Genomic DNA, 21,982 nt, shown 5'->3' with positions numbered 1-21,982 from the left:
TCAAGGTTCCCTGGGAATTCATCAGCAAGATTTTGGACGACTACTCCTGCCTTTTGGGGGCAGGGGCCAAGGACAAGGAGAACCCCACCTGATGTAAGATTCACTGTACCTCAGGGAAGCTAGATAGATATGGTTCCTGATCAAGAAAACAGAGAATGCGCGAGGACAGGGATCCCCAATCTTTTGGAGCCTGTCAGCACCTTCCGAATTCTGATACAGTGCGGTGGGCTCAGCCACAATATGGCTGTCGCAAAATGGCTGCTGCAGGCAGTGGAACCAGACTCAGAAAATGGCCGCCGCGGCTGACCTTCAGTCACACGGTGAAAATTCTTGTGCCATGGCGGCAGCTGCTGCCAAAGTGACGATTTAAAAAACCTGCACAATCAAATCTTCAGTAGCCAGTTAGAAGTTTGGCTCGGCAAAGACCCCACCCACTTTCTAAGAACACGGCGAGTGTCAGGAAAGGTGTCGGGGGCACTATGGCATTCCCGGGCACCACGCTGGGGAACCCTGAACTAGGTTAAGGGAAGATCGGGGCTCTTGTGTTATGCAGCGCCCCTGTATGAAGTCAAAACTGGCAACATTTAAAAAAATTGATGTTGTGGGTCTGTATCTGTGATTCAGTTACCCTTTAAGTGAATTGGTCTCTTTAGAGCAGCAAGATGTCCGATCCATTATTCCTGCTTTCCCCCCTCCCCCTCCCCTCTAGAACACATGTTCCCTATATGGTAGAGAGACCACCCCTTCTGGTATTTCAAGATGGTTCTTTCCATCACGGTTGTTCATAATCCCTCCCCATTGTCAACTTCCAATGAGTAACGAACAGCCTGTTCGGAAGAAAGAAATTAACCACATGGGTAGAAGAAATGTTGGCTACAGACTGGGTCAGTTGTTAGGTTTCACAAACAGCATCCTCTCCTGAGCCCACAAAATGTCTGACCTCTCCCAGAACCGGGGACCGTTTTTTATCTGGAGGAGTAGACACCAGTAAGCAACGGATTCTGCTTTTCCTCCCGATGCAGGTATAACCGTACAGTTCAAGTCTTTTCGACCCCTTGATTGTTACCCGCTTTTACGTTTGTACAGACGGAGCTGACTGGGGAGTTCAAAAAGGCTGTTAACTAAACAGAGGTGTCTTCTCCATCGTCACGTGATCATTTGAGTCTCTTCGTCTGCATCGTAGAATTCCTCGTCTTCGCTTTCGCTCCCCGCTGAGCTATCCCGGTCAGACTGAAAGGAAAATGTGATCCTGGTGTTAAGAGGGGATCTTCAGCATCCTTCGAACTGCACAACTTGGCCAGAGTTACATTTGAGCTTAGGATGGTGCTGGGCGTGTAACTGTGGCGGGCTGGGGGTTAAGCACCCCCCCCCTTACAGACTGAGCAGAGCAAAGGGTAAGAAGCCACAGAGCAGGAGCACCTCATGGTCTGGTTCAGGGGTCCCCAACCTTTTTGAGCCTGTGGGCAGTGTTCCCTCTAAACTGAGTTAATGTGAGCCAGCTCACAGTTTTTCAACCTCCAGCTCACACTTTTTTGTCTTGTTTCAGGAAGGATGGCTCCAGAGCACACTAATTTACGCGGTAGCCAAATCGTTCGCTCACAACTTTAATGCCAGCAGCTCACAAAGTAGAATTTTTGCTCACAAGACTCCACAACTTAGATGGAGCATTCACTTTTGGAATTCTGACACAGGGTGGTGGGCGCAGCCACAAGATGGTTGCCAGGGAATGGCCGTGGCAGGAGGCAGAGCTGGCCACAAAACATCTGGGAATGGCTCTGTGCAATGCTCCTTCTCAGCTGTGGAGTCTTGTGAGCAAAAATTCTCCATTGTGAGCCACTGGCATTAAAGTTATAAGCGAGCAACTTGACTGCTGCATAAATTAGTTTGCTCTGGAGCCCTCCTTCCTGAGCTGAGACAAAAATCTGTGAGACGGAAGCTAAAAAACTGTGAGCTAGCTAGAGGGAATGCTGGCCCCGTGCCCTGGTTTTACCACCGACAGCCTGTACCCGCCGCATAAACAAGCTAGACAAACTGAGCTGGTGTGAGAAGACCATCGTGACTTGTATCGTCACCTTAACTGCTAACTGCTAACTTTTGTTTCTCGCACTTTATCAGATCACGTTCCAGCACTTTGGGATGATTGTTCATGAATTATGCTGTTTTATGTTCTTATGATTGGTTTTTATTGTATTCACACAGGGAATTTTATGTAAGCCGCCCTGAGCCTGCCGTGGCAGGGTGGGCGGGATATAAACTGAATTAATAAAGAAAGAATAGAGAAATAATAAAATGGCTGCCGTGGCTTCCAGTGACGATCCTTCTGCTGTGGTGGCAGCTGCTGCCAGAGTGATGTTTTTAAAGGTCTGTACGGCCAATCGAATCTCTAATGTTCGATCACAAGACTTGCTGGGCAGAGCCCCACATGGCCCCTGCCTACTTTCTAAAAACACTTGGTGGGCTTCAGGAAAGGTGTCGGCAAGCACCACGGTGGCCACGGAGACCATACTGGGGACCCCCGTCTATCGGGTTGCCTGTTCTTACTGGGCTTGTGGTGGGGGGCTCCCGGCTCTGAGCCTGGATCTTCTGGGGGGCACCACACAACGACGTCACCCAGAAGTGACGTCATCACGCTGGGCATGTTGTATGGCAACGCTTTAGCGTTTTGACCAAAACTCTATGGTTACCACAGAGTTTTGGTCAAAACACTAGAGTGTCGCTGTGCAACATGACCAGCGTGATGACGTCACTTCCGGATGATGCCATCATGCCGATGCTGCAGGAGGGGGCTGATTGGGGGTGGGGCTTCCAGGGGTGGGCGGGGGTGGGGCAGATTGCAGCCCATGGAACTGGGGGACCCCCCGACCCAACCAGGGGGTCTGGCAACCCTACCAGTCTAGTTCCTGACCCTCCCGAAGCCTCTCTTCTGTCCTCTTGGCTGCCCCTTCACAAAACTGCTCGGGAAAAGTGGGTGCAGGCTTTGACAGGGAACACTTGCTCCCATGTCCCTGTTTCCAGGGACAGGAGTACAAAGGTCTCCACTGAAGTGGTGGCCAACCTGGTCTCCTAGGGATACCAGTCCATCTGCGAAGTCTGGAGAGGGGCCCAGAAAGAAACCTTGCTTATCCACTCAGGAGGAAATCAGCCAACAGTCCCTCCTTTCTTGAAACTCAGTCTCCTAACTGACGGGAGGCACTTCCCAGATGCCAAACCCTCTAGAGGCACTGCCCGGGAAAGCTCGGGTTCATACTTGTGTGGTCGGACTTCTGAGACTGAAGGAGGAAGGAGGAGGTTTGGATTTATACCCCGCCCTTCACTTGGAGTCTCAGAGCAGCTTACAAACTCCTTTCCCTCCTCCTCCCCACAACAGACACCCTGTGAGGTGGGTGGGGCTGAGAGAGCTCTGACACAAACTGCTCTTGAGAGAACAGCTCTATTTATTTATATTTATTTATTTATTCAAGTTTTATCCCGCCTGCCCTGCCGAGGCAGGCTCAGGGCGGCTTACATTAAAAGGTTACAGATGAAGAGGAGAAGAGATTGGATCTATACCCCGCCCTTCACTACCCAAAAGAGTCTCAGAGCGGCTTACAAACTCCTTTCCCTCCCCCTCCCCACAACAGACACCCTGTGAGGTGGGTGAGGCCAAGAGAGCTCTTGACAGAAACTGCTCTTTTTCAAGAACAGCTCTTACCAGAACTACGGCTTGCCCAAGGTCATCCAGCCAGGTGCAAGTGGAGGAGTGGGGAATCAAACCCGGTTCTCCCAGATTAGAGTCCGTGCACTTAACCACTACACCAAACTGGCGTATATTAAAAGCACAAGTGCTCATTAACACACTACAGCATCATAAAATACAAAATCACAGCAAAATCACAGTGCAAAATAAAGTGCTGGTGGCAGTAACGTCCCAGTGGCCATGATAGGATGGTCCGAAGTATGTCCACCATCATAACAGGCAATTGGTGTTAACACAGATGGCCTTGACAGTCCAGTTGGTACTGTTAGAGCTCTGAGAGAACTGTGACTGACCCAAGGTCACCCAGCTGGCTGCATGTGGAGGAGTGGGGAATCAAAACCCAGTTGTCCAGATCAGAGTCCGCCGCTCTTAACCACGACACCAGACTGAAAGGGCTGGACGTGGCTTTGGATATTTGCAACCGAGCCGGCGGGTCGCCCAAAGCTCCGAAGAGTCTTCTCACAGGCTCGATGAGGTCTTGTGAATCTCCTAGAGTCCAGGTGCCAGAGGATCTGGCTTTATCTAGACTTAATGGAGATAGCCCTTTCCAGCAGAGGGACAGTTCTAAGAAGGTTGCAGAGGCACCTACTTGGGGTCCCTCCAGGGTCTGCAGTGCCACGGCTTCAGCCCCAAGCCTCCGATAGGAGGAAACCTGCAGGTCGGATATTGTCTCCAGCAACGGGCTGTTTAAGGTTTCGGGCAACAAGAGACTCAGCAGGCCCGACAGCAAGCCCATCACGCCAAACACGACGAATGGCAGAGACCACTGCACAGATTTCTGTAAAAAATGAGGAGCAAATATTAATGGAACAAGAGCTTACCCTTCAGGGCATCTCACATTTGCCTGACATCTCTGGCTACAATGTATTTGCACATTAAATACTCTAGCAGCAGATTCGTGGGCCAGGAATAGTTAAGAGCTAGGCATGCAGTAACACACAGGGGTCATTTCCTGCAGGAGCGGAGCTCTGGCAGTAAAGAGCCCGGGGGGGGGCACATGCAACAAGCCCCACCCCCTGCTCCCAGCAGCCCTCAGTCAGAGCAAGAAGCAGCCAGGTAAGTTGCAGAGCCCCCCCCCAGCCACCCGGTCCAAAACAGTCCAGTGGCACCTTTAAGACCAAGTTTTATTCAGGTACAAGCTCTCCCTCCTCTGCGAGGACAGATCTGCACGTTCCCCCCCCTCCCCAATAGCCTGCAATCCAAAACAGTCCAGTGGCGCCTGAGCGGTGGGTGTTGCCTTCTGACACACTTCCGGTGATGTCAGGGGGTGTGGCATATGCAAATAAGTTATGCTAATGAGTTATGCGAATGAGCTCCTGCACCTCTTTTTCTACGAAAGGACCCCTGGTAACACACACACATGCACAAGCACTGACTCAGCACCAGTCCACTCAGCAAATCTCCACACATCAGTTCATCCGGGTGGGAAGCCATGTTGGTCTGAAGCAACAGAACAACGTCTGAGTCCAGTGGCAGCTTTAAGACAAACGAAGTTTAATTCTGGGTACAAGCAGGGCCTTTTTTTGGAAGAAAAAGCCCAGCAGGAGCTCATTAGCATAACAGGCCACACCCAACAGCAGAAACTCATTAGCCTATTAGGCCACACCCCTTCCCTAAGGCATTGAAATCTCCCCCCCCTCCCTGAGTTTCTCTGCAAAAGCGGAGGGGGCTCAGGGGGGAAGGGGGCATGTCTGCTGCCTCCCCTTCCCAGCCAACCCACCAGGCTGTGGGGCACCCGGAGAAGATCGGGCAGGGAACCCAGGCATGTTCAAAGGTTTTGGCTGTAGGCGTGGGCCTACTCGGAAGCCAGCCGGAATGCTGCTCCGGTGCGTTCCTGCACAAAAATAGCCCTGGTAAGCTTTTGGTTGCATGCACGCGTCATCAGATCGATGTTTGAAGAGAAGAAGAAAAGATTGGATTTATACCCTGCCCTTCGCTCAGAGTCTCAGAGCGGCTTACCATCTCCTTCCCCTCCCCACAACAGAAACCCTGTGAGGTAGGTGGGGCTGAGAGAGCTCTCTCAAGGACTTCTCTTGAGAGAACGGCTCTGGGACAGAACTTGTGACTGACCCAAGGACACCCAGCAGCTGCATGTGGAGGAATCAGACCCGGTTCTCCTGGATTAGAGTCCGTGCTCCTCACCACTGCACCAAACTGGCTAGCCCGCCAGCCCCAGGCATACTGAATGACTAAGTCATCTGTGTGTCTGAATACAGTCTGGATTCAGGAGCATGTGCTCCCTTCTACACACAGGGTACATCTGCTGCACCCTTCTCAGAGTTAGAACAGCCCAAAGGAGCTCTTTGAGGGGGGACCTGCTGGCCAAGGCCCACCATTCAGAGCATCTCCTCTCTCCCTCACAGGGTCACCAACCACCAAATGGGTCATAAGAACATAAGAGAAGCCAATGCTGGATCGGGCCAAATGGCCCATCCAGTCCAACACTCTGGGTCACACAGTGGCCAAAAATATCAGGTGCCATCAGGAGGTCCACCAGTGGGGCCAGGGCACTAGAAGCCATCCCACTGTTGCTCCCCCCCCCAGAACCTAGAATACAGAGCATCCCTTGCCCCAGACTGAGAGTTCCTGTCTATTCCTAGTGGCTAATGGCCACTGATGGACCTCTGCTCCGTATGCTTATCTAATTCCCTCTTGAAGCCGCCCGTGCTTGTAGCCGCCACCACCTCCTGTGGCAGTGAGTCCCATGTGTTAATCACTCTCTGGGTGAAGAAGGACTTCCTTTGATCCGTTCTAACCCGCCCGCTCAGCAATTTCATTGGGTGCCCACAAGGAGTTCTTGTATGGTGGGAAAGGGAGAAAAGGACTTCTTTCCCTCCCTGCTCTATCCCACGCATAATCTTGTAAACCTCGAGAGATCTCATGGAGATCTCTTGGAATTCCAGCTGACCTCCAGACGAGAGAGACCGGTTCCCCTGGAGAAAACAGCTGCTCTGGAGGGCGGGCTCTGTGGCACCGGACCCCGAAGAGGTCCCTCCCCTCCCCAAGCCCCGCCCTTCCCAGGCTCCACCCTCCGAAGTCTCCAGGGATTTCCCACCCTGCAGCTGTCAGCCCTACTCTGGAGCCGTGCCTGATGCTGGATGAAGTTCGACCGGCACTGGTGAGTGGCAAACTGTCAACATCTGGTCATTCTCCAGACCTGCGGATGCGAGAATAATGTTCCCTCCCTGCCCCACCTCTACTCACTGAAGGGGGAAAGAATGGGCATCTATGAAAAGCCCTGGGTAAGAAAAAGGAAGAAAGAAAAGCAGCACTTTTCCAGTTGCAGGGAAAGAACACAGGAGTGCTCTCTGCGCATGACTTATTGGCATCCTTTGAAGTGTTTGGAGGAGCGGCAAAGTCAGAGCCGAGACACACCAGAGATGGGACAAAAGGAGCAATGATCCCTCCGACTCGGGAAAACATGGAACAGACGCCCATTCCGACGTTCCTGCAAAGAACATAACATAAGAACATCAGAAGAGCCCTGCTGGATCAGACCAGTGGTCCTCCTAGTCCAGCATCCTGTCTCACACAAAGGCCATCCAGTTCCTCTGGGCAGCCAACAACAGGGCACAGAGGTCGAGGCCTTCATAAGGACATCAGAAGAGCCCTGCTGGATCAGGCCAGTGGTCCACCTAGTCCAGCATCCTGTCTCACACAAAGGCCATCCAGTTCCTCTGGGCAGCCAACAACAGGGCACAGAGGCTGAGGCCTTCATAAGGACATCAGAAGAGCCCTGCTGGATCAGGCCAGTGGTCCACCTAGTCCAGCATCCTGTCTCACACAGTGGCCAACCAGTTCCTCTGGACAGCCAACAACAAGGCACAGAGGTCGAGGCCTTCCCCTGATGTTGCCTCCTGGTTCTGGGATTCACAGGTTTAGTGCCTCTGAACGTGGAGGTTCCCTGCAGCCACTAGTAGACTTATCCTCCATTGATCTATCCAACCCCCTTTTAAAGCTGTTTATTCATCACTACATCCTCTGGCAGCCAATTCCATATTTGAATCACTCTCTGTGTAAAATAGAAATGACGAGCAGTAGCGTTTACAGGAAAGTTTTACTTCTTCTGACAGATTTGGGCTTACAATTGTGCTTTTTTTTTTGCCCAGAGGGGTGTCTGAACTCTGCTGAAAACATTTCCCTAACAGAACTCCCAACACATAGCAATGAAGGATTGCATCGCTCAGGAAGAGAGAGTTAAGTTGCACCCTTCTGACCAACTGAAATGAATGTATTTCTTAAAAAGCACGAGCTTTTTCTTTCCTGTATCTGAATCTGCTTATGCATCTTCTCCTTGTTGTGCCCTTTTGTTGTTGAGAGCCAGTTTGGTGTAGTGGTTAAGTGCGCGGACTCTAATCTGGGAGAACCAGGTTTGATTCCCCACTCCTCCACTTGCACCTGTTGGATGACCCTGGGCAAGCCACTGTTCTCTCAGAGCTGTTCTCTCAGGAGCAGTCCTCAAGAGAGCTCTCTCAGCCCCACCTACCTCACAGGTTGTGGGGAGGGGAAGGGAAAGGAGATTGTAAGCCGCTCTGAGACTCCGAGTGAAGGGCGGGATATAAATCCAATCATCATCATCATCATTTATTTTATTGATTTAGTTATTTTATTATATTTCTATCCTACCCTCCCCACGAAAGGGCTCAGGGCGGCTCACAGTTTAGGGCACCATGTGCCAAATATAAAAACATATAAAAACACATCAAATAAATCAACCATATTTTACAATTAAAGTGCTCAGTGATGTTGGTCCTTCAATCAAATTTAGATGGCACAGTGTAGATGCCTCCTCCTCCTCTTCTAGAGTATCATAAACCATTGTGATTATCCATATATCTCATTCTCACTGTGGCTTTATCTGTGGATACTTAAATCCAGGGATGGGGGCCATGTCGAGAGAAGAAAGAACTTTCTACAAACTTGGTGGAAGCCCCAGGCTTGCAGAAAAATCTGAAAACTAAAAAAAAAAAAAAAGGGGAGGAGGAGGGTTTAAATCCCCCAGGAAGGGAGGAATCGTGATCAGGGTGTCTCTCCTGCCAGGTAAGTTATCTTCGACGGTAAGATGTATAATCAGATACGCGTATATATTGCCCATACTTTCAGCCTATCCGGGGAGACACAGAGCTCTACGTCTCCCCTCCGGTGACCGCAGATCCTAGGAGCCAGATTGGGACCACACTATTATCTGTCGAGGCCCATACCGCTTTAGTGTGTAGGTGGTTTTGTTGGTTTTAAATGGATTGCGATAATATGTTTTAATTGTAAATCCGCACTCATTGCAGATCTCTGTGTTGATACCAGTCCTGAGCCTACAAAGTAGGGATGGTGGGGTAGAAGTCTAATAAAATAACATAAAAATAAATAAATTAAATGGTCTCTAATAAGAGCCAGGACACAACGTACAAGTTTGCTAAATAGGGTTGGTTGGCATTGAAGTGTAGGAGATCTCTTAGACAGAGGGACCGCCCCAGTTCTGTTATTTATGAGAAATATGACTCTGTATATTCAACATTGAAATTTATTGTCTGTGAATTTTTTTTAGTGTAACATATTTGTTTTATATATTTATATATTTTATCTACCATTTCTGTATTACTCTTGCTGGTCTTGGACCATAGGAATATATACATATACATATATATATGGCCGCAGTGGCTCAGAGGTTAAGATTTTGAGCTGCAAACCGGGAGGTCTGTAGCTCGGCAGTTCGAGACCTGAGTGCCGCGTGACGGAGTGAGCTCCCGTCTCCTGCCAACCTAGCAGTTCGAAAGCAAGACACTGCAAGTAGATAAATAGGTACTGCTTTGGTGGGAAGGTAACAGCATTCTGGGCACCTTGGCGTTTAGTCATGCCAGCCACGTGACCATGGAGAAGTCTTTGGACAGCAAAGACTCTTCGGCTTGGAAACTGAGATGGGCACTGCCCCCTAGAGTCAGATTCGACTGGCTGTCGAGCAAGGGAAACCTTTACCTTTACCGTTATGGAGGAATCGTGGGAAACCTTCAACCTCTCCCGTGGGAGTAGTGGAGAAGTTCCACTGGAAATGGGCAGAGGAAGGTGCTGCCCCTTGTGTGGCCACATGAGATGCAGAGACCGCAGTGATGCCCACCAGCTGGAGGGGCAGCGAAACAGATGCAGGCAAACGGGCAGCCTGGAGAGGCAAACTGATGCAGGGGGGGGGGGACGGGGAGCTGCCACCACTGCCTGCCTGCTGCTTTGTTCCTGAGAGGGGTGGGCGGGGGCACTGCTGCATGTGCCGTGGAGGGGCAGCCACCGAAATGGACGGGGGGTGGAAGTGCCCCCCTCCGACACCTCAGCATGACCCACGAAGATGAGAGTGATGCCGGCTGGCTGGCAGGCAGGGGAGAGGGAGCGAACAAGTGGGCATCTTGGTGAGCAGCGGGGGGGGGGGGAGAGATGATGTTCCCCTCATAGGAGGAGGAGAGGAGGAAGAGGAAGAAGGAGTATATATATATATATAAAAAAGCACTTGAGCCACCGCAATCCCTAGCAGTTGGAAAGCAAGAAATTGCAAGTAGATAAATAGGTACCACTTCAGTGGGAAGGTAACAGCGTTCTGTGCGCCTTGGTGTTTAGTCATGCCGGCCACATGACAACGGAAACGTCTTCGGACAGCGCTGGCTCTTCGGCTTTGAAATGGAGATGAGCACCGCAACCCTAGAGTCAGATTTGACTGGCTTTCGAGCAAGGGAGATTGGATTTATACTCCGCCCTTCACTCGGAGTCTCAGAGCAGCTTACAATCTCCTTTCCCTTCCCCCCTCCCCACAACAAACACCTGTGAGGTAGGTGGGCCTGAGAGAGCTCTGAGAGAACTGCCCTTGAGAGAATAGCTCTGAAAGAACTTGTGACTGACCTAAGGTCACGCCAGCAGCTGCATGTGGAGGAGTGGGGAATCAAACCCGGTTCTCCCGGATTAGAGTCTGCGCTCTTAACCACGACACCAAATATAGTCAACGTATAGACAACAGAAGCCACACACACACACACACATCCCTAAGCGGAAGTTTTCTTACCTAATCACTGTCGGGTAGAGTTCTGATGTGTAGATATAAACAATGTTAAATGCGGAACTGATGGTGAGCTTCCCCAGCAAAGACAAGGACCGGCTGTTTATCACCGCAAACACTCCCGTAGCTGTTAGGGAAAACACAACACTTGTCAAAAAATTCTGCAGCAAGCCCTTTGGCTTTGTTCATTCGTACAAATGCCTGGAGAATTTAGATTTATGGGGAAGTCATCATGCCTTGGACAAATACTGGGTTGATCAGAAAGGGGCTTTTAAAACCTGCAAGAAAATCACAATTATGGTTTTAGTAGATTAAAAGGAGGAGGCTTTGTTTAGGTTGGCTTTTTTTTTTAAGCAGATGTAAAATGGTAAAGCCAGACACTCTTAAAATAATTTCTTTTTCACATAACGTTTGATAATTTGTAATGTTCCGATGCACAGGAATCAGGTCAAGGCAAAATGGCAGAGACGCCCAATGTGGTGCCCAGTGTTCCCTCTAAGCTGAGTTAGTGTGAGCTAGCTCACAGTTTTTTAGCCTCCAGCTCACACATTTTTGTCTTAGCTCAGGATGGATGGCTCCAGAGCAAACTTAATTTATGCAATAGCTAAATCGCTCGCTCACAACTTTAATGCCAGTCGCTCACAAAGTAGAATCTTTGCTCACAAGACTCCACGGCTTAGAGGGCTGTCACCTGGAGATCAGAAGAAGAAGAGATTGGATTTATACCCCGCCCTTCACTTGGAGTCTCAGAGCAGCTTACACTCCTTTCCCTTCCCCTCCCCACAACAGACACCCTGTGAGGTGGGTGGGGCTGAGAGAACTCTTGACACAAACTGCTCTTATTCAAGAACAGCTGTGCCAGAGCTTATGACTGACCCAAGGTCACATCAGCAGGTGCAAGTGGAGGAGTGGGGAATCAAACCTGGTTCTCCCAGATTAGAGGCTGTGCTCCTAACCACTACACCACGCTGGGAGCATTGCCCACCAAGTGTATTGAAAATGTGGGTGGAGCCAGGGGGCCATTTCCCCCGCAAGACTTCTATCTGGACATTGGAGATGGGTTGTGCGGATTTTTTAAAATGTCTGCTTTGGCAGCCACTGCCACCACAGCACAAGAATCTTCACTGTGTGACCGAAGGGAAGCTGCGGCAGCCATTTTGTGGCTGGCTCTGCCTCCTGTGGCAGCCATCTTGTGGCTGAGCCCTTCATGCTGTGTCAGAATTCCAAAGGTGTCTGCAGGCTCAAAAAGTTTGGGAACCCCTGTGATAAGGAATCTGTAGGTTGCAGTCACATGTGCCAGTTGAAGCGGAGGGGAAGCGAGGCTATTCCCTCCGGAGGAATTTGACCCGCGGGTGCAAGATCACACAGCCCTTTGTTGCTGCGGGCTCAGCCCGTCAATGTGTGATCAGACGCAACTGCGGGTGAGTTGGGGTTTTTTTGCCGTTTGTTTCCCATGTGCATAAACGAGGAATTGCACCTCCACACCGAGGGCCCCCTATGGGTATGTGATGATGTGCATACTGCGCAGACCCGCAGCTAATGCGGGGGCCGCAGGGCCTGCCCCCTAGCAGTTTTTATGGGCCCCCTTCCTGAGCGTCGGCTCCCCTACCCCAACTCCCCTTAATTGCCTGTCAGCCTGTTGGCAGGGAGGACAAGGGCAGTGGTTTCAGGGGCTGTCCCTGGTGCTGTGCTGCGGGAAGAGGCACTGGGGCTCCTTGGGGGGGGGAGCTGGACCCGGAGGCTGTGGCTGCTGCAGCCCTCGCCCTGGAGCCTTTGATTGGATTAGCAGGCGGACCCCCCTGGCCCCCCTAAAAAGTCCTTGGCTACGGGGCGAGGGGGGGGACTGGCACTGAGCCAGGATGGCCTGACCAGACCATCCCAACGGCTCAAAGGCATGCTTGCGCGATCAGACAGGGGAAAGTCTGTCCGTGGCCCGCTGGCCGCAACCTTTTTACCACCGGATTGTCTCCGGTGTCTTTTTACTCCGCTTCTGCGGTGGAGCAGTACAGACTGCCGATGGCTGCGGGACACTTCCCAGATGTTGCTGTCTGATCATGCCCTTTTGATCCATTGGGCATTCATGCCTGTGTTGGATCATCTGGGGCGTGCGCTTGCGGCTCTCTAGATATGTCAGACTTCTACATCTAGATGGTGTGGGCATTTGATATAAGAAAGAAGCAGGGCTATTTTTGGGCAAGAACGCACAGGAGCAGAGTTCCGGCTGGCTTCAGAGTTGGCCACACCCACTACAGCCAAAACCTCTGCATGTGTGGCTAAGGCGTCCCTGTGCCTTCCCTGGCCTGTCCAAGGGCCGGCAAGCCAAGGGAAGGCATGGGGGTGTGGCCTAACATGCTAATGAGTTTCTGCTTTTGGGTGTGGCCTATTATGCTAATGAGTTCCTGCTTGGCTTATTCTACAAAAAAAGCCCTGATAAAAACTATAAGTTAATTACATAATCTCGGATGGCGTCGATGATTTCCTTCGTACCCACTCTGGGCTGTGTTGCCGTCTCGTGGGCGGGGCGAGAAGGGGGCCGAAGCGCAAAGATGGAGGAGAAGGAGAAAAGGGTGCCAGCCATGATGGAACCGTTACCAATGTTCCCTCCGAGCTGTGGGGTCTTGTGAGCAAAAATCCTACTTAGTGAGCGACTGGCATGAAAGTTGTGAGTGAGTGATTTGGCTACTGCGTAAGTTAGTTTTGCTCTGGAGCCCTTCCTCCTGAGCTAAGACAAAAATGGGTGAGCCGGAGGCTAGAAAACTGTGAGCTGGCTCACATTAACTCAGCTTAGAGGGAACATTGACGTCGCTGTCCTCAACCGAGAGCCTGGTGGAACACCTCTGCCTGACGGGCCCTGCGGAACTGCATGGGAGACCCCACAGGGCCCCGGTGGTATTTGGCAGGGAGGTCCACCAGTTCGGAGCCAGGGCCGAAAAAGCCCTGGCTCTGGTCGAGGGCAGCCGGATATCTTCGGGGCCAGGGATCGCCGGTAGATCCAGACAAATCCAGAGACGACCCTTGGACTGACGCAGCTGAAGACGGCTTCTGTTTCGTTATTTTTGCAGAGCTTTGCTGAGGAGATAGAGGGCTGAGGCAGACTTCCCACAATGAAGAAACAAGACGCACGCAAAAAACCCCCTCACCTTTCTTTTCAGGAAGAAACATGACAACGAGGGAAGCCAGTCCTCCCAGGAATAAGAACGCCGCCAGGGTCCGTTTCCGGCCGAACCTGACAAGCCAGAAAGAAAGCGATGAGGATGCAGTGAGAAGAGAAAGCTCACACGCACTCTTTGCTTCATTCGCATGGCACCTCTTCTCCCTCTGCATTCACGAAATCACAAGGAACACAAAGAGTGTCCAAGCATTTGGTTGTCTTTTCGGCTCAGCTGGGGTCCCCCCATGTGTTTTTGGAACACGATGAAGAAGAAGAGGTTGGATTTATACCCTGCCCTTCAGTACCCAAAGGAGTCTCAGAGAGGCTTACAATCCCTTTCCCCTTCCCCAAGACAGACACCCTGTGAGTTACGTGGGGCTGAGAGAGCTCTTTGGTGTAGTGGTTCAGAGCACAGCCTCTAATCAGGGAGAACCAGGTTTGATTCCCCACTCCTCCACATGCAGCCAGGTGGGTGACCTTGGGTCAGTCACAAAGAGCTGTTCTCTCGAGAGCAGTCCTCAAAAGAGTTCTCTCAGCCCCACCTCCTTCACAGGGTGTCTGTTGCAGGGAGGGGAAGGGAAAGGAGACTGTAAGCCGCTCTGAGACACCTTCAGGTAGTGGAGGGCGGGGTATAAATCCAGTCTCTTCTTCTTCTCTTCTTCTGAGAACTGTTTGTGAGAGAACAGCTCTGAGAGAACTTGTGATTGTCCCAAGGTCACACCAGCAGTTGCATGTAGAGGAGCAGGGAATCAAATCCGGTTCTCCCAGATTAGAGTCCGTGCTCCTAACCACTGCACCCAACTGGAGGTGGGAAAAATACCGGTACATTTGATGCAATGAGGTTATACATTAACTTGCAACCTCTGTACGTTTGTATGCTTTACCGCCTGGCTTCTAAGGCCCCAAGACAAGTTAGAGATAATCTCCCGGGGCATTCAGCCTCTTGACCTGAAAGTCACCGTACGTCAACCAAAAGGAAATGGAAACTATGGAACTCAGATTCAAGCAGAAAATTTTGTGTTACTGAAACCCTAAACCTTGGGGACGGAAGTGTTAAATAAGGGGAGAGGCTGCTGCCACCTGCCCTGCCACCCCCGCCCCCGCTCCAACCCTGGATTAGTCTGCCAAAGGCACACAGATTTGTTTTCAAGTAACGGGGTCAAAAATTTGCGATAGCTGATGCTTTTGTGACATTGTTTCTGGCACTGTAGGCTGCTCTGAATCTTCACTGAGCGGAGAAAAGCAGTTTAAAATTCCCAAAATGTCATCAGTCCTAAGAGCACCAGGAGAGCCCTGCTGGATCAGACCAACAGTCCATCTAGTCCAGCTTCCTGTCCCACACAGTGGCCAGCCAGTTCCTCTGGAGGGCCAACAACAGGGCACAGAGGCCGAGGTCTTCCCCTGATAAGAACCTAAGAAGAGCCCTGCTGGATCAGACCAGTGGTCCGTCTAGTCCAGCATCCTGTCTCACACAATGGCCAACCAGTTCCTCTGGAGGGCCAGCAACACGACATAGAGGCTGAGGCCTTCATAAGAACATAAGAGCCCTGCTGGATCAGGCCAGTGGTCCACCTATTCCTGCATCCTGTCCCACACAGTGGCCAACCAGTTCCTCTGGAGGGCCAACAACAGGGCATAGAGGCCGAGGCCTTCATAAGAACATAAGAAGAGCCCTGCTGGATCAGACCAGTGGTCCATCTAGTCCAGCATCCTGTCTCACACAGTGGCCAACCAGTTCCTCTGGAAGGCCAACAACACGGCATAGAGGCTGAGGCCTTCATAAGGACATAAGAAGAGCCCTGCTGGATCAGGCCAGTGGTCCACCTATTCCTGCATCCTGTCCCACACAGTGGCCAACCTGTTCCTCTGGAGGGCCAACAACAGGGCATAGAGGCCGAGGCCTTCATAAGAACATAAGAAGAGCCCTGCTGGATCAGACCAGTGGTCCATCTAGTCCAGCATCCTGTCTCACACAGTGGCCAACCAGTTCCTCTGGAGGGCCAACAACACGGCATAGAGGCTGAGGCCTTCATAAGGACATAAGAAGAGCCCTGCTGGATCAGGCCAGTGGTCCACCTATTCCAGCATCCTGTCCCGCACAGTGGCCAACCTGTTCCTCTGGAGGGCCAACAACAGGGCATAGAGGTCGAGGCCTTCCTAAGAACATCAGAAGAGCCCTGCTGGATCAGACCAGTGGTCCATCTAGTCCACCATCCTGTCTCACAGGGTGGCCAACCAGTTCCTCTGGACAGGGCCAACAACAGGGCACAGAAGCCAAGGCCTTCCCCCGATGTTGCCTCCTGGCTCTGGGATTCAAAGGCTTAGTGCCTCTGAATGTGGAGGTTCCCCTCAGTCACCACGGCTAGTAGCCACTGACAGACTTATCCTCCATGAATCTACCCAGTCCCCTTTAAAGCTGTTTATTCCTGTGGCCATCACCACATCCTCAGGCAGCAAATTCTGCATTTTAATCACTCTATATGTAAAGTAGTTTCGCCTTTTGTCCATCCTGAATGAACCTCCTGCCCCTCAGCATCATTGGATGTCTTCAAGTTCTAGTAGTATTTTGGGAGAGGGAGAAAAAGGTTCTCTTTGTCAACTCTCTCCATCCCAAGCATAATCGGAGCATGGATTTGTCTCCCACTACGGACATAAGATTAACATCATTCCTGGGTCTGATTCAGGGACTTCTCTTCCCAGTTACAAACACTCACCATTTTTGATTGATCAAGTAGATACAGAGCGGGTACGCCGGAATCTCGATCAGTCCGGAAAGGGCCAGGTTGGCATAGATGCTGCCCCCCAGGTCGCCTGCATTGAGAGTAAGACCGTAATAAACTAAGCTGCAGACAAACCTGTAGGGGGATCAGAGAGAGAAAACGCACCGCAGTCAACATCAGAACGAGGAAGAATCTTGGGGCACCTTAAAGACGAGCAATGCTATTGGGTTGCGAGCCACGGCCTGTGCCATCTGAACTAAGCGGGCTCTGTTTCGTGAAATATTTTTGCCCCAGTAAACACATGTCAAATACTGGCTGCAGCAGATTATCACGGCTCCCCCTCTGGTGTCAGACAAAGTTGGTTCTTTCCACGAAGACCTTCTGGTCTCCAGCAGTGTTCCCTCTGAGCTGAGTTCGTGTGAGCCAGCGCACAGTTTTTTAGTTTCCGGCTCACACCTTTTTGTCTCCGCTCAGGAAGGATGGCTCCAGGGCAAACGAATTGATGCAGCAGCCCAATTGCTCGCTCACAACTTTAAGGCCAGCAGCTCACAAAGTAGATTTTTTTGCTCTCAAGGCTCCACAGCTTAGAGGGAGCCCTGCTCTGCAGTACAACAGTTACATTTGAATATAACAGCCCCTTAGAGCCCAAGGAGAATTTTCAGGGTGTGAGCTTTCGAGAGGAAATGCTAAAATGCTACAGATGCTAATCTCCTGGCCCTGAGCATTTCCCCTCAGCCCTAATCAAGCTGATGACAACAGGCATTGTACTTCTTGCATCTTTAACAAGCATTCTTGAAAACGCCCTTCTCGTCTTCTGACTGGGACAAAGGGACTGGCTAGGGTTGCCAGGTCCCCCTCGTCCCTCTGGTGGGGGGGGGACTTGGGGGGCGTTCTGGGGTGGATGGGGAGGCCCCAAGCCCCACCCCTCAAGAGTGACTGCCCACTCGGCCACCCTCTCCCTCCCCTCCTGCCAAATTTAAAGAGCCCTCCAGCTAGTCGGTGGGCCACATGGTCCCTGCTGATCAGCTGTAGCCCTTTAAATCGGGCAGGAGGGGAGGGGTAGCCGGGCAGGTGGTCACTCTTGGGGGTGAGGCTTGGGAGCAGGGCTTCCCCTGCTGGCCAGCTGGCCAGGGACAGACGGGAAGCCCCCAGAAGTGGGGGAACCCCCCGCCTAGACCTGAGGGCTGGCAACCCTATTCCGTGCCTAGAACCTGAGCTTCAATTTCAATTGTTAGGGAAACTGAATAGCAGAGTTTAGCTGTGTCCTTATGCCTAATGCTTTCTTTCTGCCAGACCCCTTTGTTGGTTGAACACGTCAGCCACCCAGGAACTGTGGCTCTCTGGTGGTCTCAGTGGCCAACCAGCGTCCCACAGATCAGCAGAAGCCGCAGAGGTGGCCCAGGAAAGTGAACACCAAACAGGGAACAAGTTCACTGACCCCCCTTTTATCTGTGGCATCCCGACTCTTGCCTGCCTTGGGAGAAGCAGCTCCCGGGCCCCAGGAACATCACTGAACCTCTGAGCCTCCACCAAATAAATGCAAACTTGTTCCGCTTTGACAGTAAGGCATATCAGCACGCGTTTCTGTGATCTGTGCATCGCTGGTGATTGTTACCCTCGGATTTGTTTTTCCCGGCTGAGTTAAACATGATCTAAACTGACACCTGTAAGATGTTTTCGCTTATCGAGTAAAGCGGAACGTGTGTCCGAACAGTGATTTTTGTTCTGCCGTTTGGAGAAAACATTTCTCTGTGTGCACAGTTGTCACCATTCATTGTTCAGGCCTGGCTCTTCACTATCAGGTTGCTTTTCCTTTTGTAACCCTTGAGAGTATCGGTGAGTTCCGCAGCCTGCTTTACAGAATGCTTGGGGCCGCGAGTCCCATGTTCCTTGTCCTAGAAATTTAATTCACGAGGCACAGTTGTCGTCAGGCCTCGGAGCGAGTCAAATTATGACTGGAAGGCATACAAAATTTTGGTGCATTCCGTGACCGATAAGCCATGCCTCCTTTTGTTTACAGGCAAAATCAGAAAAACACGAATGTTCGGCAGGTTATCCGCATCTGACACTGCCGCCTACTGTGCAGCAAAAACAACCACTGTGAAATACAGCGCTATTACAATCAAGGCAAAAGTAAAAAGTGATTACATATACTCAGAGTGTTACTATAATGTATTAATTATTTCCAATATATGACATTCAGTACAAAAATATAGTTATTCCCTTCCAGTATCAAAGTGGCATACAGAAAACCTTCACAAGGGAAAAGTCCAAGGAAAACTTATATCTGGGCCCAGGAAACTGGCAGAGCATCCAACAAACTGTCAAGGTCAAGTATTTTCTACAATGTATAATTATCTATGTCAACATGTGTTCACAATATCTCCTTACTGAGGAAGGGACCGGATTGCCAAAACGTGAGAGTTAACCGGAAGCCCCGTCTCGTTTGCGCTTTGGACACCGTGCAGATTTTGATTCATTCTATGTATAAATTTTCCTTGGACTTTTCCCTTGCGAGGGTTTTCTGAACACCACTTTGATACTGGAAACTATGTTTTTGTACTGAATGTTATATATGGGATATTGGAAATAATACCTTATAGCAACACTCTGAGTATATAGAATCACTTTTGCCTTTATTGTAATAGCGCTGTATTTCACGGTGGTTGTTTTTTGCAGTTGTGCTGCCTCCTCTGCAGGGCAGCCAGAATTATTTGTATAAATTGTGGATCCATTTCGGCCTTTTCTAGATTTATGTTATAAACAACCCCGACCTTCTCCACCTCCTTCTTTTTTGCAGGATGCAAAATTAATCCAGGACTTGCATGTCTACATCCGTCCCAACCTTTTTTTAAAAAGCAGAAAATCTCAAAGCCGACGACGATCCTGGACAGCAAAAGATGACACCGAAAGAAACGCACAATCCCTCGGCCGTGGAAGGGCAGCAGGTCGGGTCCAGCCCAATGCAATGTTTGGGACCGTGAAATAAACGAAGGTGGAGCACAGCGGTAGTCATCCCGCGGCTGGCAAGGAGCTGCATTCACAATTGCCCTCGATCAAAAGAGTCACATGACTACTGTTATGCCATGCCCCCAGACCCCAGATACTCACATACAGTAATACATGTTTGAACGCCGATGAACACACACACGAAGCTGCCTTGCACAGAATCAGACCTTGGCTCCATCGAGGTCAGTCTTGTCTACTCAGACTGGCAGTGGCTCTTCAGGGTCGCAGGCAGAAGTCTTCTAGGTCATCTACTACCTGGTCTTCAAGTGGAGATACCAGGGATCAAACCTGGGACCTTCTGCATGCCAAGCAGATGCTCCACCAGTGATCCACGGCCTCTCCCCCCAAAATAAGAAGCTGCCTTTATACAGAACCAGAAAACTGGTTTGTCGAGGTCAGTCTTGTCTACTCGGACTGGTAGCGGATCTCCAGGGTCTCAGGAAGAGGTCTTTTGCATCATGCAGTATTTGATCCTTCAAGTGGAGATACCAGGGATCAAACCTGGGACCTTCCGCATGCCAAGCAGATGCTCTACCACCGAGCCGAGGCCTCTCCCCAAAAAATAAGAAGCTGCCTTACGCTTGAAGTGGTACAGTCCAGGAAAAAAGTTGCCACGTGGTTCTGCTGAATATATAAATAATCTAAGGGCACTGATCAGTGAAGTAACTGAGGCTTTCCATTATTGCAAAGAATAGTCGTGACCATTGAACGGTGAAGGAGGCGCCAGCCACAGGAGTTTTGCTCCAATTCCCATTATCTTCTGAAATTATGTACATTTCCTAATTTTATATCTGATGTTGTCAAATGAGAAAGGATGGGATCGTGAAGGAATATGTGTTCTGACATCAGTCACAGTAGGAATGGAAGCACTCTGGTTTTTAAGTAAAATTTCAACCACACACCAGCTAAGATTTCAGTTTTGTGTTTTGAAAATAACCTGTCGGTGACGCAGGTAAAATGGGATTCCCCTAATGTGTGTTCATAGGACACACTTAAACTCTTTAATGTTTTTGTTCTTACCTATCCAATTGCCAGTATCACTATATTCCTACCTGATACATTTGACATCATGAAATGAATGTGAGAGAGAGTTTAATGCCTTGCAAAACTCAGTTACAGAATTACTGTATAACTTCAGCTCCTTTCCCTAAATCTGACTTTATTTCTTGATCTCCAACTCACATGAAGCCACTTTATACTGAGTCAGACCCTAGGTCTGTCCAAATCAGTGTTGTTTACTCTGACTCACAGGGGCTGTCTAGGAGCGCGGAGGTCTTTCACGGCACCTACTGCCAGACTCTAACAGGTGATGGAGGGGACTGAACCTGGGACCTCCCGCATGCCATGCAGAGGCTCTGCCACTGAGCCACCACAGCCCTCCCTCTGTGTTTCATATTAATAGTTGCATGTTACCCCCATAAACTAGACATTTACCAGAGGTGCTGCTGAGCACACAGAGAATTTCCAGCGGGTAGCTGTGTTGGTCTGCGGTAGAAGAGCAGGACTTGAGTTCAGGAGCACCTGGAAATCTTGTTGGTCGTTAAGGTGCGATGGGACTCTAATCTGAGCGGGCAGGGCTGCCTCTAGGCCCCACCTGGCCAGCCCTTCCATATCTGGGGCGAGGAGAAGGGCTCTCAAGTCAGACTTGGGACACAACAGAGGGTGTGAGCTTTCGAGGTCTCCAAAATTCTTAATTAAGTTGGATGTTAACAATAAATGTTTCCCGACGCTAGAAGGTCCTTCCAGCTGAACTTCGGCATCATGGCTTCCCACCTCTCTCCCTGCTAAGCTTTCTACTTGCAAGGAGTTCAGTGCGGTGTAGCGGCTGGAGTGTCCGATTTGGATCTGGGAGGCCCAGGTTCGAATTCCCCTCTGGAAGTTCGCTGGGGGACCTCGGGCCAGTCAGGTGCTCTCAGCCTCACCTACCTCACAGGGCGCTTGTGAGGATGAAATGAGGGAGAGGAGAACAACGCAAGCTGCTTTGGCTTCCTACTGGGGAGGAAGGCTGGGCCCAGTATCTGAAGGAAGTGAGCAAACTGTGGCATGGCACCGCTAACGGCAGGACTGCATGTTATAGAAATGTAACAGCTATCATAACTTTCAGCAAGGCATTCAGGTTTCACCAAATGTGTATTAACTTTGTTTTTTAAACTGGCTTTAACTGAAAATGTTTTTAACTATTATTGCAAGCAGCCAGGATTTTGTGGCGTGTGGGGCAAATTTTTTTCTGGTGGGGCTGAAGTTCTCAGTGCAGAAAGAAAAGCCATTTAGCTAACAGAAAGCTGTTACCAGGACACATCTCTAAACTGCAAGTTGTCAACCACTTTAGATGACAG

At 50.5% G+C, this 21,982-nt stretch overlaps 1 protein-coding gene across 1 annotated transcript in view; it reads right to left on the bottom strand.

The window, feature by feature from the left end:
* Positions 1-874: 874 nt before the first annotated feature.
* The window catches only part of SLC22A15 (solute carrier family 22 member 15), a 56,055-nt gene continuing 34,947 nt past the window's right edge, over positions 875-21,982 (bottom strand). The window contains exons 7-12 of the mRNA XM_015410017.1: positions 16,632-16,772; positions 13,907-13,992; positions 10,773-10,893; positions 7,112-7,184; positions 4,326-4,514; positions 875-1,230 (exon numbers count right to left, since the gene is read on the bottom strand). Coding sequence (XP_015265503.1) covers positions 1,147-1,230; positions 4,326-4,514; positions 7,112-7,184; positions 10,773-10,893; positions 13,907-13,992; positions 16,632-16,772 — 694 coding nt within the window. The 3' untranslated portion in view covers positions 875-1,146. The remainder of the gene's footprint in view (positions 1,231-4,325; positions 4,515-7,111; positions 7,185-10,772; positions 10,894-13,906; positions 13,993-16,631; positions 16,773-21,982) is intronic.

The sequence above is a fragment of the Gekko japonicus genome, unplaced genomic scaffold (genome assembly GCF_001447785.1).
Source record: "Gekko japonicus isolate JY-2015 unplaced genomic scaffold, Gekko_japonicus_V1.1 scaffold170, whole genome shotgun sequence".
NCBI classification, from domain to species: Eukaryota; Metazoa; Chordata; class Lepidosauria; order Squamata; family Gekkonidae; genus Gekko; species Gekko japonicus.
Note: the sequence above shows the minus strand (reverse complement) of the source record. Positions and strands in the feature narration are given on the sequence as shown.